The sequence below is a fragment of the Salvelinus sp. IW2-2015 genome, linkage group LG18 (genome assembly GCF_002910315.2).
Source record: "Salvelinus sp. IW2-2015 linkage group LG18, ASM291031v2, whole genome shotgun sequence".
Taxonomy (NCBI): domain Eukaryota; kingdom Metazoa; phylum Chordata; class Actinopteri; order Salmoniformes; family Salmonidae; genus Salvelinus; species Salvelinus sp. IW2-2015.
Window position 1 is genome coordinate 9,313,071 of NC_036858.1, and position 17,411 is coordinate 9,330,481.

General features: G+C 46.6%; 1 protein-coding gene across 1 annotated transcript in view; it reads left to right on the plus strand.

Annotated features, from left to right (window-relative positions):
- The window catches only part of LOC111977589 (SRC kinase signaling inhibitor 1-like), an 83,538-nt gene that overhangs the window by 52,728 nt on the left and 13,399 nt on the right, over positions 1 to 17,411 (plus strand). Inside the window, exons 11-20 of the mRNA XM_070448298.1 lie at positions 3,789 to 3,829; positions 4,014 to 4,037; positions 5,064 to 5,224; positions 5,974 to 6,149; positions 6,323 to 6,453; positions 7,182 to 7,329; positions 7,581 to 7,905; positions 8,113 to 8,428; positions 8,521 to 8,657; positions 8,988 to 9,143. Coding sequence (XP_070304399.1) covers positions 3,789 to 3,829; positions 4,014 to 4,037; positions 5,064 to 5,224; positions 5,974 to 6,149; positions 6,323 to 6,453; positions 7,182 to 7,329; positions 7,581 to 7,905; positions 8,113 to 8,428; positions 8,521 to 8,657; positions 8,988 to 9,143 — 1,615 coding nt within the window. The remainder of the gene's footprint in view (positions 1 to 3,788; positions 3,830 to 4,013; positions 4,038 to 5,063; positions 5,225 to 5,973; positions 6,150 to 6,322; positions 6,454 to 7,181; positions 7,330 to 7,580; positions 7,906 to 8,112; positions 8,429 to 8,520; positions 8,658 to 8,987; positions 9,144 to 17,411) is intronic.

Consider the following 17,411-nt stretch of genomic DNA (forward strand, 5'->3'; position numbering starts at 1 on the left):
TAAAGCCCGGTATGTGGGGACAGACAGTGAGGAAGATCCTTACTGTTTAGCAATCACACTGACGGTCCTGCGCAGCGCGGCGCCGCACGACGCCAACGCACGCACGCACGACACGACGCACGGGACACACACACACACCACACACACACACACACCACACCACACACACACACACACAGCACCACACACACACACACACTACCAGTACATGCACGTACATGCTAAGTACATGCAGACATGCAGTACATAAGTACATTCAGTACATCAGTACATACGAGTTACATTCAGTTAACTACAGTACATACAGTACATACAGTGCATGTCAGCACATTCAGCACATACAGCACATTACAGTACATTTCAGTACAGACAGAGTACAGACAGTACACTACCAGTACATTCACGTACATACAGTACATTCGTACATACCAGTCACATTCAGTACATACAGTACATAGCAGTACATTCAGGACATTCAGCACATACGCACATACAGCACATTCAGTACATTCAGTACATTCAGTACATTCAGTACAATACCAGTAGCATTCCAGTACATACAGTACATTACAGTACATCTCAGTACATTCAGTACTTCAGACATACAGTACATTCAGTACATGACAGTACATACAGTACATTCAGTACATTCAGCACATACAGCAACATACACGTCATTCAGTACAGACAAGACATTCAGGTACAGAAACATCAGTACATTACAGTCACATTCAGCCACATTCAGTACATGCAGTACAGGCAGACATCGATACATTGAACCCAGTACGTACGTACATTTCAGTACAGGTCGAGTAACCATACTACATTCAGTACAGTCAGTACATTCAGTACATACAGACCATACAGTACATTCAGTATATTTCAGTAACATACAGTACATTACAGTACATACAGTACCAGTTCAGCTCCTCAGTACATACAGTACATACAGTACCATTTCAGTGCAATTCAGTACATTACAGTACATCAGTAATACAGTACAGACATACCATACAGTACATTCAAGTACATACAGTACATACAGTACATAACCAGTACATGATTACCAAGTACAAGCAGTTCATTCAGTACATACAGTACATACAGTACAATACAGTACATTCAGTACATACAGTACATACAGTACATCAGTACATAACAGTACACACGGTGAGTGGGAACCTAAAGTTATTTTGTCTTTCCCAGGGACAAGGATTGAGACGGCCAATTACTTGCTCTGAGACAGACAGAAGTTATCAAATCAGGATACCCCTGAAAACAAATTACATTGACTTTTCCTGGTTCCATTGAACTGGCAATATAAAGAGAAGGGTTAGGGTTGGCAGAGCATTGCAATTTATAAAAGTAGCAGGGTTAGGTTGCAGAGCATCTTGCGAGTATAAAGAGAAGGGCTGCAGAGGCATGTGCAGTATAAAGACGTAAGGGTTAGGGTTGCGAGCCTTTGCGTATAAAGAGTAAGGGTATAAGCAGAGCATTGCAGTATTAAGAGTAAGGTTAGGTTGCCAGAGCATTACAATATAAAGAGTAAGGGTAGGGGTTGCAGAGCATTGCAGTATAAGAGTTAAGGTTAGGGTGGCAGAGCATCGCATATAAAGAGTAAGGGTTAGAGTTTTGCAGAGCATGTGCAAGGTATAAAGAGTTAAGGGTTGGCAGAGCATTGCGAGTATAAGAGTAAGCGGTTAGGGTGTGCAGGAGGCATTATACAATATAAAGGAGTAAGGGTTAGGGGTTGCCAGGAGCATTGGCAATATAAGAGAGTAAGGTAGGGTATGCAGAGCATTGCAGTAAAAAGGTCAAGGGTAGAGTGCAGAGCCATTACATATAAAGAGGAAGGGTTAGAGTGACAGAGCATCTGCAGGATAAAGAGTAAGGGTTAGGGTTGCAGAGCATTTACAATAGTAAAAGAGTAAAGGGTTAGGGTTGCAGAGCATGGCCAATATACATAACAATGGATCCATTCGGCGTAGCAATTGTAAATGTTCTGTAGCTAGCTGGCTTAGCCGGTGAGTGTGAGTTACTCAGGTGGTGGGACCCGTGCACGAAGAACCATCAAGTGGTGTTTGCTGGATGCTACGTACACTGGTGCCATGCTTCTTGTGCCTTATTTTAGCTGGACGGTTAAAAAAAAGAAAGGTATCTTGCTGAAGTCTCTTCGTCTTTTCCCCTTGTGTCTCTAGGCAAATTCCTTCCCTATAGTTGATGTCTCTCGTTGATGCACTTTGAGTTTTTGTGGGATTCTGTTTTGATTCTCTTTTCTTATGTCTGTGTTCAGTTCTGGATTCAGGACGGGCTCAAAAGTCCTACTGTTTCTGCTGGAGTGTCATTTAGTTGCGTTGGGTTGTTGATCATAGGCGGTGGTATGTTAGTTCTGTTGATGTGGTTTGGATCAGATTATTTTCTATGTCCTGAACCGCCACACAGACCTGCAGAAAAAGGTTAATTGCGGAAGTCCTCTGTTGAAAGGGGATTTGCGTGTCATGAAAAGTAGGCCTTACCTTTTTCATCCAGACAGGTATTAAAGGCGCTTTAGTTAGAATTTGAACCTAGAAATGCACAGTTAACGTGTTCACATGCCCTCCCCCAGAACAAGGGTGTTCATCTCTACAATGAGTTGTCGCAGCCCCAACTTTCTTCTGGTTCCCGAGTGCAAAGTTAGAGATCTCCAGGGAAGTCAGACGATTGAGCAGCCATGACTCGCCGTACGCTCCTGGCAGCTCCTCCGTTCAAATTGCTCACTTCTTTACACCCTTGTGTTGTTAACCATACCTCCTCTGAAGAATAGTCACCCTAAATTACAAGAGCGAAAGTTGACATTTCTTTGCCCTGCGCGCTCAACTCCAATGCTAATGGCCTATCAATGCGAAAATCAATGCTAAATAATTCAATGCTAATACTCAATGTAATGGGGTATTTTCAAAGGCCAAAATTCAGTTATTTCCATGTCATAGCAATAATGAGATTTGGAGGTTCGCTAACTCCCAAGTGTGTGAGTACTTAAGTCGTTATTTTGTTATGCATGAGAAAACTCCCTGAGGAAATTGCCATATAGCCCAAAGCTATTCATGTCATTGGTCCATTTCAAGGACCATGGTGCCAGTTCAACCACAAGCGTCAAAGACTTGATCGCTCGTAGCTTCTGTTGTGGAATGCTTGCTGTCTGTCTGGCCCCTGGAATTTTAAATGTATGTAAAGGAAAATACAGCTTCGGATATGCTCTGGTGTTCCTGGTAACCTTCCCATTCTGTCAATCACCTGTAACACCTGTGAAATAATCCTGTCGTCCGCTCCCCACGTTAGCGTTGGATGAGTATAATGGCTACGGAAGGCAGTAGAATGCGACCCGTGGTGAGACCCCTGATCCGACTTCGTCTCGTGCAGGTCTCGCACCCGCCGCCGCACATCAGACACGCTCACAGCTCCTTCGCGATCCCATCCCGCTCACTCCGCCTCTCCGTCTGAACCTCCCATTGCACCCCCACCTCGTCCAGTGCTCCTCGCCGCTATCCCACTTCCCGCCTCCCATCCCATTGAACCTCCCTCCACGCCGCCCCCCACATCCTCAGCGCTCTCCCCCCCGTGACGACCGCATCGAGATGACCCACGAGTTGCAGGATCACCTGCATGGCCTGCAGCAGAACACCAGCGAGCTGCGCAAACAACTGTCCAGCTGCGCAGACATCCAGGGTGAGCACCAGGTGAGAACACTCTCTCTTTTACACACACACACACAGAGAGTGGGGACCTTTAACTTATTTCGTCTTTTTCAGGGATAAGATTGAGACGTCCAGTGACTGCTCGGGAACAGACAGTAAGTATCAACTGAAAACAGAACAAATATACATTCACTTTCCCTGTGTCCCATTGACTTGGCAATATAAAGGGTAAGGCTTGCAGAGCATCGTAAATGATCTGTAGCTGAACTGCTCATGTGACTAAAGTGTGTATTCGCTTTTGTTAGTAATGTMTGCCATGCTTCTTGTGCCTTATTTTAGCTGGACGGTTAAAAAAAAAGAAAGGTATCTTCTTGTCCAAAGTCCTCGTCTTTTCCCTCCCTCTGTGTCTCTAGGACAAATTCCTTCCCTTACAGTTGATGTCTCTCGTGTGATGCACTTTGAGTCTTGTGAGGATTCTGTTTTGATTCTCTTATTCTTTATGTCTGTGTTCAGTGTCTGGATTCAGGACTGGGCTCAAAASTCCCTACTGTTCCTGCTGGAGTGTCATTTAGATTGACTTGTTATCATCAGTAGTGGTGTGGTTAGGTTTCTTTGTATGCATAGTTGGTGCTTTGGGTCGATCAATATGTATTCCTACTCCTGATACCATTCACACAGACCTGCAGAAAGATGGTTAATTGCTGGAAGTCTTCTGTGTAAAGGGGATTTTATGTTMTCGGATGAAAGTAGGCCTTTACCTTTTTCATCCAGACAGGTATTAAAAGGCAAGCTTTTAGTTAGACAATGCACTTGGACACACACTGGAACTGTGACAAGCCCTCCCCCAAAACAAGGCGTTCTTCAAGAATTAGTTGTGCCAAGCTAGTTCACCTAAATTACAAAATCTATTTGCCTGGGAAGTTATCAATGCTAATGGTCTTATTTGGACTATTTTCAAAGCAATTTGATTATTTTCAATGTAAAGCAATATGTGATTTTGTAGTTTGGGTGAACTCCAAGTTTGTGTGTACCTTAGTCTTATCAAACCAGTCCCTTTGTTTTGTTATGCATGAGAAAATYTGCCTGAGAAAATGCCATATAAACAAAGCCGTTTATTCACTGTCATTTCAATGGCCCCTTGTGTCATTTCAACTTAAGCGTCAAAGACTTGCTTGCTCCGGGCTTGCTGTTGTTACCCCTGAAATCTAGATGTATGTAAAGAAATACAGCTTTGTGTGTCCTTAAAACCTTCCCCACTCTGTCAATCATCATTACACCTATGTATAATCGTGTAAATCCTCCCCCCTTTTACGATGGARGATATAATTGGCTTCCGTGACAGCYGAATGCACATTCACGAGACCCTAATCGTGTTTTCTGATTGGCCAGCTCTGACGCCATCGGCTCCGTTGGCCCTGATGCCGCCACCGCCCACAGGGTCCGCCCAGTCACTGACGGTGTCGCGGCTGCAGATGCAGAACCACCTGCATGGCCTGCAGCAGAACACCAGCAAGCTGCGCATACAGCTGTCCCAACTGCGCGACATCCAGGTGAGCTCCAGAGAACGGTATGGCCGTACACACACACACACACACATTCCTCAAGGCTCTAGTTGTTTTCAGATGTTTTTACATATCAATGTGTAGATTGTGTGTGTTTTTGTGTTTTTGTTTAACTATCGTTGTGGGTACCAGATTTCCTCACGAGGATTGTAAAACAAGGACTATTTGGACAAGTGGGGACATTTTGCCGATCGCATCAAGGAAAAATGCTATTTTTGGCTTAAGGGTTAGGTTAGGTTTAGGGTTAGGAGTTAGGGGTAGGTATAGTTTTAGGGTTAAGGTTAAGGGTTTGGGGTTAAGGTTAGGTTTAGGGTTAAGGTTAGGTTTAGGGTTAGGGTTAGGGTTAAGGTTAGGGGTTTGGGGTTAAGGTTAAGGTTAGGTTTAGGGTTAGGGGTTTCGGGTTAAGGTTAGGTTTAGGGTTAAGGTTAGGGTTATGGTTAAGGGTTAAGGTTAGGGTTAGTGTTAGATTTAGGCTTAGGGGTTAGGGAAAATAGGATTTTGGATGGGAATCAATTCTTTGGTCCCCACAAGGATAGCAATACAAAACTGTGTGTGTGTGTAATTTTGCATTTGGCCTGCCTTTTGGTCTGTGTGTGTGTCTCATGTTTTGTGTGTGTAGACTTGTCGTTTTGTGTGTGTTGACTTGTCGTTGTGCATGTTTGACTTATGCTTGTTTGACGTATTGTGTGTGCGTCCAAATAACATGTCTTTGTATCTGTCCATGCCTCCCCTCTCAGTTGGAGAACCAGGACTCGGTGCAGTCCCTGCTGAGGCAGACAGAGTCGGAGCTGAGCCTGATGATGCTGGATGCCATGCGGACCCAGGAGGACCCTCTGCAGAGGCAGCGTCTCTTAGTGGAGGAGGAGAGACTCAAGTACCTCAACCAGGAAGAGCTGCTCATCCAGCAGCTGCAGTGAGTTCAGCCTTTAAGTCAGGCTCAAGCTAGGGTCAGTGTGAATGGAGAAATAACGCGGACTGATTCAGATAGTAAAAAGCTGAATGGTATATTTAGTGTTGATCTGGAACCATGCAGTGCCTGCATAACATGGCTACAAGACAAGTGGCAACTGATTTTGGTCTTCACAGTGATCTGGAGAAGTCAGTGGAGGAACTCCAGAGGAACTCMTCAGTCAACCATGGCCTGGTGACAGAGCAGGATGTGGAGCAGAAGAGCATGGAGCTCAGGTCTTTGGGAGAGACCCTCACAGAGCTCAAGAGTAAGGATATCAATAGGGGATAATGATACAGGAAGATACAACAGTAAGGCAATGATTGGATGGAATAAAATTAACCCCTCATATAATTAGCTTACTAGATAATTGCCACAAGGACCAAATCTGTTGCATTGACAGTGATTAGGCAGGTGTACGTGCCTAATATGAGTGTGTATCGCAGCAGGTAGCCTAGTGGTTAGAGCGTTGGGCCAGTAACTGAAAGGTTGCTGGATCGAATCCCCGAGCTGACAAGGTAAAAATCTGTCGTTCTGCCTCTGAACAAGGCAGTTAATCCACTGTTCCCCGGGAGGCCGTCATTGTAAATAAGAACTTGTTCTCAACTGACTTGCCTAGTTAAATAAAGGTTAAATAAAAAATAAAAAATAAAAAATCATTAAGGAAGAGGTGCTAAACATGCAGATGTCACGTCTGGCATCATAGCACAAAATCACACAGTGGAACGAGAGGCTTGTTTACCAACTTGGGATACCAGACTGGTTATGCATCTAAATACCCTGAAATCTTTCTCCATGTGGTAGCAGAACCACAGGGGACAGAAAGTACAGGAAGCCCCGGCAGGGAGCATGACAGGAGACACAAAGACACTACATGCATGTTTTACACACAAGCATGGATATGCAATATACACCTTCCCTCTCTCATTGAGTTAATGGTGCTTCTGTCTCTGTATCTGTCTCTCTTTCCCTCCCTCCCTCCCTCCCTCCCTCCAGACCAGTTCCCCAGTCTGCAGAGTAAGATGCGGGTGGTGTTGAGGGTAGAGGTGGAGGCTGTCAAGTTTCTGAAGGAGGAACCACACAGACTGGACACACTGCTGAAACGCTGTAACACTATGACCGATACACTGACCACACTACGAAGGTATGGTTCAACACAACAACTATGTCATATAAACATGTTGTTATAACATCGTCGTTACGAGGGTTCCATTCAACTGGTGACTTGGTTTTCAAGATAAGTGAAAATGATACTCTTTCAGTACAAGGAGAAAGCACAGTTCATAACAAAAACTTTTTGGAGCAGATGAAAAATATATATTTTGGACTGATCCCAGAAAGCTGGTCACTAGGTTTGATGCAATAGGGCCCTGACAATGCTGTGTGTGTTGTTAGTGTATTGTATACCACCTGTACGTACAGAAAAGTGACCGAGGGCCTGTGGAAGGGCCAGGACGACATCTGCAGCCAGTCAGCCAAGCGAACTGAAGACACAGGAAAGAACTCGGATCTCGACATCCTGACCAGTCCACCGCTCAGCCTCAATGACCTGGGTGGCAGTGCCAGCCTTGCCAACTGGATGCCCATATCAAGCAGTGACCCGGACACCTCGGGACCTGAGCAGGATCTCCACCCTACAGCCAGCTACAGAAGCCGGGTCCTGGATGAACTGCCGAGCCGCCGCGGTGCTGACAAATCAGTGTCCGTGGAGGTCAGACTGGTGAGGAACATTCCTCCTGGTGTTTATTCATATAACCTCCTCCTCACACTGCTAAATGTACACATTTACAGGGGAATCTGTACATTTACCAGTGTGACCATTTTCTGGAAAATGTATAGATGTATAGTATATCTGTGTACATGAAAGCCGCAATATATTTCAAATATACAATAATATTTGGGTTGACAAATATGTGTGTTGGCATAGGCTGCAGAGCGAGACTGGGAGGAGAAGCGGGCCAGTCTGACCCAGTTCAGTGCCCAGGACATCAACCGTCTGCTGGAGGAGACGCAAGCTGAGCTGATGAAGGCCATCCCAGACCTGGACTTCGCTGCCAGGCAGATCAACAAGCCCGTGGTGCCCCCCAAACCCCACCCCAAGCCTCAGTTTACCACCCCTGTCACTACCTCTACCAATGCCTTCACCACCTCTAGTATCCTCACTACTACCAGTACTGAGCACCAGCCCAACAAGGTCCAGATCACTGCCCTGAAGCTGGAAGGGGGATCACGTCGCGGATCTGGTGAGACTGAATACCACATCCACATTGTTATATTTGTGTTTGAGTTACGACTGAGCCGTCCTATAACGATATGATGCCATTGTGTGTTGTAGCGGAGATGACCGTAACCAGGTATCGCACTGAGAAACCCTCTAAGTCGCCGCCTCCACCCCCTCCTCGCCGCAGCTTCCCATCAGCCCATGGGCTCACCACCAATCGCACTGGAGAAGTGACCGTCACCACCAAGAAGGTACAGTAAGAGAGAGATGGCTGGGAAAGATATACCTGCAAACCGCAGGAGGCTGCTGAGTGGAAGACGGCTCATGATAATGGCTGGAATGGAGTGAATAGAATTTTATCAAGCACATACATTCCATGTATTCTGTTCCAGCCATTACTATGAGCCCYTCCTCCCCAATTAAGGTGTCACCGGCCACCTGTGGTTCAAAGTATGAAAATGCACATTCTGAATGTTTCTGAAGATACTTTGAGTTAGGCTGTTGGATGTACTGTACGGATGTTATGAAGATACTTTGAGTTAGGCGGATGTTGTGAAACAACCCTGTTTTGTTTTTCTAAGAAGCTGGAGCCAGAAGACGGAGAGGCCCCGAAGACTCTGGTCAAGCTGAGAAGGACACCGTCTGACACCCCTCGCCCCGCCTCCACTCCCCCCGTCATCGCCGCCTCAGCGATTAAAGATGAAGACCACGACGAGCGGATCAATGCTGAACTAGAGGTAGTAGTCCTTTCATTTGCAGTGTGTTACACTGCTGCAAAATGGTTTACCTTGAGCAGCTGCATACGTACGAAATGAGAATATGACATACCGTATTTATTGTGTTCATTGCAATCGGTGTTCGGTGTGCCTTAGCAATATGATAACATTGTCTCTGCGACACTCTCCCACACCGCACCCCTCACCACCCGCCTTCCACCACACATCACCTGACAGATATTTCAGCGAACCCCTGTCAAAGTGTCCCCTTCCCACTTACTGCCCAGCACACTAGCGAGGCCAACCCCTGCAGCCCGTACCCTTCCTTGCACCTCAGGCTCCTTGGGAAGAAAGGGAAACCTTAAGCCCCCCATAAGGCCCTCTCATTTTGCAGTGTCTGCGACCCTTCTAAGTCTGCCTCCTGTCCGGTCCCCCTCCTTCAGTCACTGCTGTTTCCTAGAGGGCCACTAACATCCCTGTTCATCATGGAGAGTCCCCTCTAATTCTGCTTGATACAGCAATTCTCTGAGCTGAAAACATGACAGAACGTAGTGCTTCTCTTGTCGAATTCAAGCATCAACCATCTACAGTAATGTCTAATACCATTCAATCTAACTCCCCTGTCTGACTTAGCTAATTACTTCTTCCCTTGCTAATTCCACTGACTGCATTCTACACTCTGATCTGAATCCTGTAAATCCAAGATTGCACAGCAGTTCAGATGTCTTTGTCTTCGTCTTGTCGTGTCCCGTGTATATATCTTTTTTTCTTTGTATATATTTCATATATTTTTGGGGGATTTTTAACCTCAATTTCAACATACTCTCCTGCAACCCTCCTCACCCAATGTGGTATGGATCTGCTATTTTCTATACTTTAGAACCGGAACCCCCAACAGAAGCTAGCCAGCTAACTAGCAACTAGCTAGTATTCAGTTAGCCACTTCTAGCGGTCATCAGCTAACTTTTGCCCGGTCAACTCCTGCCAGTCTGCACAGCGCGATTCAACCCAGAGCATACCGGACTGCTTTTTCTCCACCAAATCTCCACATCTCCAGATTCCTATCGCAAGCTCTGAACCTTTCCACCTGGATCATCGCAGCTAGCTAGCTGCTATCTGAGTGGCTACTCCTGGCTAACATCTCTGTCCCAATGCAAGCACCAGTTAGCATGGGACTAGCCTCGTGCTAGGCCCATCTCCCGGCTAGCTGAAGAGGTCCATCAGCCACTCCTTGGGCTACAATACCTTTTTTGCCAATTGGCCTGGACCCCTTTTACTGCCGACACGGAGCCCCGCCGATCCATCACGACTGGTCTACCGATGTAATCCGCCCGAGGGGGTTTCAACAGGCTCCTCCGTCGCGACGTCCCCTGAAGGCCCATCCACTAGCCTGCTAGCCGTGGCCCGCTAGCTGTCTAGAGCATATCGGACTGTTAGCTGAAGAGGTCCATCAGCCATTTTCTTGGGCTACAATACCTATTTTGCCAATTGTCGGAGCCTTTACTGCCACAGAGCCCTGCCGATCATCACGACTGGTTTTCCAACGTAACCGTCCGAGAGGGCTACAACAGACTCTTCCGTCACGACGTCCCCCTAAGGCCCTTCTGCTAGCCTGCTAGCCCTGGCCCGCTAGCTGTCTGAATCGCCGTGTCTCCAGCTCGCCTAGCTACTCACTGGTCCTATGATCACTCTACTCATGCCTCTCCCTAATGTCAATATGCCTTGTCCATTGCTGTTTTGGTTAGTGATTATTGTCTTATTTCACTGTCTAGCCTCCAGCCCTGCTAAATATGCCTTAGCTAGCTTTTTTGTTCCACCTCCCACACATGCAGTGACTTCACCTGATTTAAATGGTGTCTCTAGAGACAAAACCTCTCTCATCGTCACTCAATGCCTAGGTTTACCTCCACTGTATTCACATCCTACCATACCCTTGTCTGTACATTATGCCTTGAATCTATTCTTACGCGCCCGAAACCTGCTCCTTTTACTCTCTGTTCCGAACACACTAGACGACCGACCAGTTCTTATAGCCTTTAGCCGTACCCTTATCCTACTCCTCCTCTGTTCCTCCTGGTGATGTAGAGGTTAATCCAGGCCCTGCAGTGCCTAGCTCCACTCCCATTCCCATAACTTCCGGCGCCGAAAAGAGATGGCCGCCTCGCTTCGCGTTCCTTGGAAAATATGCAGTATTTTGTTTTTTTACGTGTTATTTCTTACATCGGTACCCCAGGTAATCTTAGGTTTCATTACATACAGTCGGGAGAACTACTGAATATACGATTAACGTCAACTCATCATCGTTCCTACCAGGAATATGACTTTCCCGAAACGGATCCAGTGTTTTGCATTCCACCAATACAATGGATCTGATCCCAGCCGGCGACCCTGTGCGACGCCGAAAAAGGGGCAAACGAGGCGGTCTCGTGGTCAGGCTTCGGAGACGGGCACATCGCGCTCCACTCCCTAGCATACTACTCGCCAATGTCCAGTCTCTTGACAATAAGGTTGATGAAATCCGAGCACGGGTAGCATTCCAGAGAGACATCAGGGATTGCAACGTGCTCTGCTTCACGGAAACATGGCTAACTCAAGGGACGCTAACGGAGTCGGTGCAGCCAGCTGGTTTCTTCATGCATCGCGCCGACAGAAACAAACATCTTTCCGGTAAGAAAGAGGGGCGGGGGGTATGCCTTATGATTAACGAGAAGTGGTGTAATCATCATAACAACACACAGGAACTCAGTCATTCTGTTCACCTGATCTAGAACTCCTCACAATCAAATGTCGACCGCATTATCTACCAAGGGAATTCTCTTCAATCATAATCACAGCCGTATATATTCCCCCCCAAGCAGACACATCGATGGCCCTGAACGAACTTTATCTGACTCTTTGTAAACTGGAAACCACACACCCTGAGGCTGCATTCATCGTAGCTGGGGATTTTAACAAGGCTAATCTAAAACAAAACTCCCTAAATTCTATCAGCATATCGATTGTGCTACCAGGGCTGGAAAAACCCTAGACCATTGTTATACTAATTTCCGCGACGCTTATAAGGCCCTCCCCCGCCCCCCTTTCGGAAAAGCTGACCACGACTCCATTTTGTTGATTCCAGCCTACAAACAGAAACTCAAACAACAAGCTCCCGCGCTCAGGTCTGTTCAACGCTGGTCCGACCAATCTGAATCCACGCTTCAAGACTGCTTCGATCACGCGGATTGGAATATGTTCCGCATCGCGTCCAACAACAATATTGACGAATATGCTGATTCGGTGAGCGAGTTCATTAGGAAGTGCATTGACGATGTCGTACCCACAGCAACGATAAAAACATTCCCAAACCAGAAACCGTGGATTGACGGCAGCATCCGCGTGAAACTGAAAGCGCGAACCACTGCTTTTAACCAGGGCAAGGTGACCGGAAGCATGACCGAATACAAACAGTGTAGCTATTCTCTCCGCAAGGCAATCAAACAGGCTAAGTCTCAGTACAGAGACAAAATCGAGTCGCAATTCAACAGCTCAGACACAAGAGGTATGTGGCAGGGTCTACAGTCAATCACGGATTACAAAAAGAAAACCAGCCCCGTCGCGGACCAGGATGTCTTGCTCCCAGACAGGCTAAACAACTTTTTTGCCCGCTTTGAGGACAATACAGTGCCACTGACACGGCCCCCTACCAAAACCTGCGGGCTCTCCTTCACTGCAGCCGAGGTGAGTAAAACATTTAAACGTGTTAACCTCGCAAGGCTGCAGGCCCAGACGGCATTCCCAGCCGCGTCCTCAGAGCATGCGCAACCGCTGGCTGGTGTGTTTACGGACATATTCAATCAATCCTTATCCCAGTCTGCTGTTCCCACATGCTTCAAGAGGGCCACCATTGTTCCTGTTCCCAAGAAAGCTAAGGTAACTGAGCTAAACGCCTACCGCACCGTAGCACTCACTTCCGTCATCATGAAGTGCTTTGAGAGACTAGTCAAGGACCATATCACCTCCACCCTACCGGACACCCTAGACCCACTCCAATTTGCTTACCGACCCAATAGGTCCACAGACGACGCAATCGCAACCACACTGCACACTGCCCTAACCCATCTGGACAAGAGGAATACCCATGTGAGAATGCTGTTCATCGATTACAGCTCAGCATTTAACACCATAGTACCCTCCAAACTCGTCATCAAGCTGAGACCCTGGGTCTCGACCCCGCCCTGTGCAACTGGGTCCTGGACTTCCTGACGGGCCGCCCCAGGTGGTGAGGGTAGTAACAACATCTCCACCCCGCTGATCCTCAACACTGGGGCCCCACAAGGGTGCGTTCTGAGCCCTCTCCTGTACTCCCTGTTCACCCACGACTGCGTGGCCATGCACGCTCCAACTCAATCATCAAGTTTGCGGATGCACTACAGTGGTAGGCTTGATTACCAACAACGACGAGACGGCCTACAGGGAGGAGGTGAGGGCCCTCGGAGTGTGGTGTCAGGAAAATAACCTCACACTCAACGTCAACAAAAACAAAGGAGATGATTGTGGACTTCAGGAAACAGCAGAGGGAGCACCCCCCTATCCACATCGACGGGTCAGTAGTGGAGAAGGTGGAAAGTTTTAAGTTCCTCGGTGTACACATCACGGACAAACTGAATTGGTCCCCCACACAGACAGCGTTGTGAAGAAGGCGCAGCAGCGCCTCTTCAACCTCAGGAGGCTGAAGAAATTCGGCTTGTCACCAAAAGCACTCACAAACTTCTAAAGATGCACAATCGAGAGCATCCTGTCGGGCTGTATCACCGCCTGGTACGGCAACTGTCCGCCCACAACCGTAAGGCTCTCCAGAGGTAGTGAGGCTGCAGAACGCATCACCAGGGCAAACTACCTGCCCTCCAGGACACCTACACCACCCGATGTCACAGGAAGGCCATAAAGATCATCAAGGACAACAACCACCCAAGCCACTGCCTGTTCACCCCGCTATCATCCAGAAGGCGAGGTCAGTACAGGTGCATCAAAGCAGGGACCGAGAGACTGAAAAACAGCTTCTATCTCAAGGCCATCAGACTGTTAAACAGCCACACTAACATTTAGCGGCCGTGCCACATACTGACTCAACTCCAGCCACTTTAAAAATGGGAATTGATGGAAATTATGTAAAAATGTACCACTAGCCACTTTAAACAATGCCACTTAATACAATGTTTACATACCCTACATTACCCATCTCATATGTATATACTGTACTCTATATCATCTACTGCATCTTGCCATCTTTATGTAATACATGTACCACTAGCCACTTTAAACTATGCCACTTTATGTTTACATACCCTACAGTACTCATCTCATATGTATATACCGTACTCTATACCATCTACTGCATCTGCCATGCCGTTCTGTACCACCACTCATTCATATATCTTTATGTACATATTCTTATCCCTTTACACTTGTGTATGTGTGTAAGGTAGTAGTTGTGGAATTGTTAGGTTAGATTACTGTTGGTTATTACTGCATTGTCGGAACTAGAAGCACAAGCATTTCGCTACACTCGCATTAACATCTGCTAACCATGATTTGATTTGATTTGATTTGATTCCCCAGGCGCTCTCATTTGTTGACTTCTGTAACCTTAAAAGCCTTGGTTTCATGCATGTTAACATTAGAAGCCTCCTCCCTAAGTTTGTTTTATTCACTGTTTTAGCACACTCTTCCAATCCAGATGTCCTAGCCGTGTCTGAATCCTGGCTTAGGAAGGCCACCAAAAATTCATGATATTTCCATCCCTAACTGTAACATTTTCCGTCAAGATAGAACTGCCAAAGGGGGCGGAGTTGCAATCTACTGCAGAGATAGCCTGCAGAGTTCTGTCATATTATCCAGGTCTGTACCAAAACAATTCGAGTCTACTTCTAAAAATCCACCTTTCCAGAAACAAGTCTCTCACCGTTGCCGCTTGTTATAGACCACCTTCAGCCCCAGCTGTGCCCTGGACACCATATGTAAATTGATTGCCTCCCATCTATCTTCAGAGCTCGTACTGTTAGGTGACTTAAACTGGGACATGCTTAATACCCCGGCCGTCCTACAATCTAAGCTAGATGCCCTCAATCGCACATAAATTATCAATGAACCTACCAGGTACAACCCCAAATCCGTAAACACGGGCAACCCTCATAGATATCATCCTGACCAACCTGCCCTCTAAATACACCTCTGCTGTCTTCAACCAGGATCTCACCTTGCACTGCCTCATTGCCTGCGTCCGTAATGGGTCTGCGGTCAAACGACCACTCCTCATCACTGTCAAACGCTCCCTAAAACACTTCAGCGAGCAGGCCTTTCTAATCGACCTGGCCCGGGTATCCTGGAAGGATATTGACCTCATTCCGTCAGTAGAGGATGCCTGGTTATTCTTTAAAAGTGCTTTTCTCACCATCTTAAATAAGCATGCCCCGTTCAAAAAATGTAGAACCAGGAACAGATATAGCCCTTTGTTCACTCCAGACCTGACTGCCCTTGACCAGCACAAAAACATCCTGTGGCGTACTGCATTAGCATCGACTAGCCCCCGCGATATGCAACTTTTAAGGGAAGTTAGGAACCAGAATACACAGGCAGTTAGGAAAGCTAAGGCTAGCTTTTTCAAACAGAAATTTGCATCCTGTAGCACAAACTCCAAAAAGTTCTGGGACACTGTAAGTCCATAGAGAATAAGAGCACCTCCTCCCAGCTGCCCACTGCACTGAGGATAGGAAACACTGTCACCACCGATAAATCCACGACAATTGAGAATTTCAATAAGTATTTTTCTACGGCTGGCCATGCTTTCCACCTGGCTACCCCTACCCCGGTCAACAGCCGTGCACCCCCCACAGCAACTTGCCCAAGCCTCCCCATTTCTCCTTCACCCAAACCCAGATAGCTGATGTTCTGAAAGAGTTGCAAAATCTGGACCCTACAAATCAGCTGGGCTAGACAATCTGGACCCTCTCTTTTTAAAATGATCCCCCGCAATTGTTGCAACCCCTATTATTAGCCTGTTCAACCTCTCTTTCATATCTCTTCAGGCCCCTCTTTGGACACTGTGTTAACTAACCTCCAGACGAGCTTCAATGCCATACAACTCTCCTTCCGTGGCCTCCAACTGCTCTTAAATGCAAATAAAACTAAATGCATGCTCTTCAACCGATCTCTGCCCGCACCTGCCCGTCCGTCCAGCATCACTACTCTGGACGGCTCTGACTTAGAATACGTGGACAACTACAAATACCTAGGTGTCTGGTTAGACTGTAAACTCTCCTTCCAGACTCACATTAAGCATCTCCAATCCAAAATTAAATCTAGAATCGGCTTCCTATATCGCAACAAAGCATCCTTCACTCATGCTGCCAAACATACCCTCGTAAAACTGACCATCCTACCAATCCTCGACTTCGGTGATGTCATCTATAAAATAGCCTCCAACACTCTACTCAACAAACTGGATGCAGTCAATCACAGTGCCATCCGTTTTGTCACCAAAGCCCCATACACTACCCACCATTGTGACCTGTACGCTCTCGTTGGTTGGCCCTCGCTTCATACTCGTCGCCAAACCCACTGGCTACAGGTTATCTACAAGTCTCTGCTAGGTAAAGCCCCGTCTTATCACAGCTCACTGGTCACCATAGCAGCACCCACTCGTAGCATGCGCTCCAGCAGGTATATTTCAGTGGTCACCCCCAAAGCCAATTCCTCCTTTGGCCACCTTTCCTTCCAGTTCTCTGCTGCCAATATCTGGAACAAACTGCAAAAATCACTGAAGCCATTTGCACACAGTATATAGACTTTCCTATTGTGTTATTGACTGTACGTTTGTTTATTCCATGTGTAACTCTGTGTTGTTGTTTGTGTCACACTGCTTTACTTTATCTTGGCCAGGTCGCAGTTGTAAATGAGGACTTGTTCTCAACTGGCCTACCTAGTTAAATAAAGCTGTTAAAATATATATATATATATTTATATATATATATATATATCTCCCTCACTAACTTTAAGCATCAGTTGTCAGAGCTGCTCACAGATCATTGCACCTGTACATAGCCCATCTGTAAATAGCCCATCCAACTACCTCATCCCCATATTGTTCTTTTTTTTACCTCCCTAATCTTACCTCATTTGCACACACCGTAAATAGATTTTTTTATATTGTYRTATTGACTGTATGRTTGTTTATTCCATGTGTAACTCTGTGTTGTTGTTTGTGTCGAAGAACCCTTTTGGAACCCCTTTTTCTAAACGTGTAGCCTA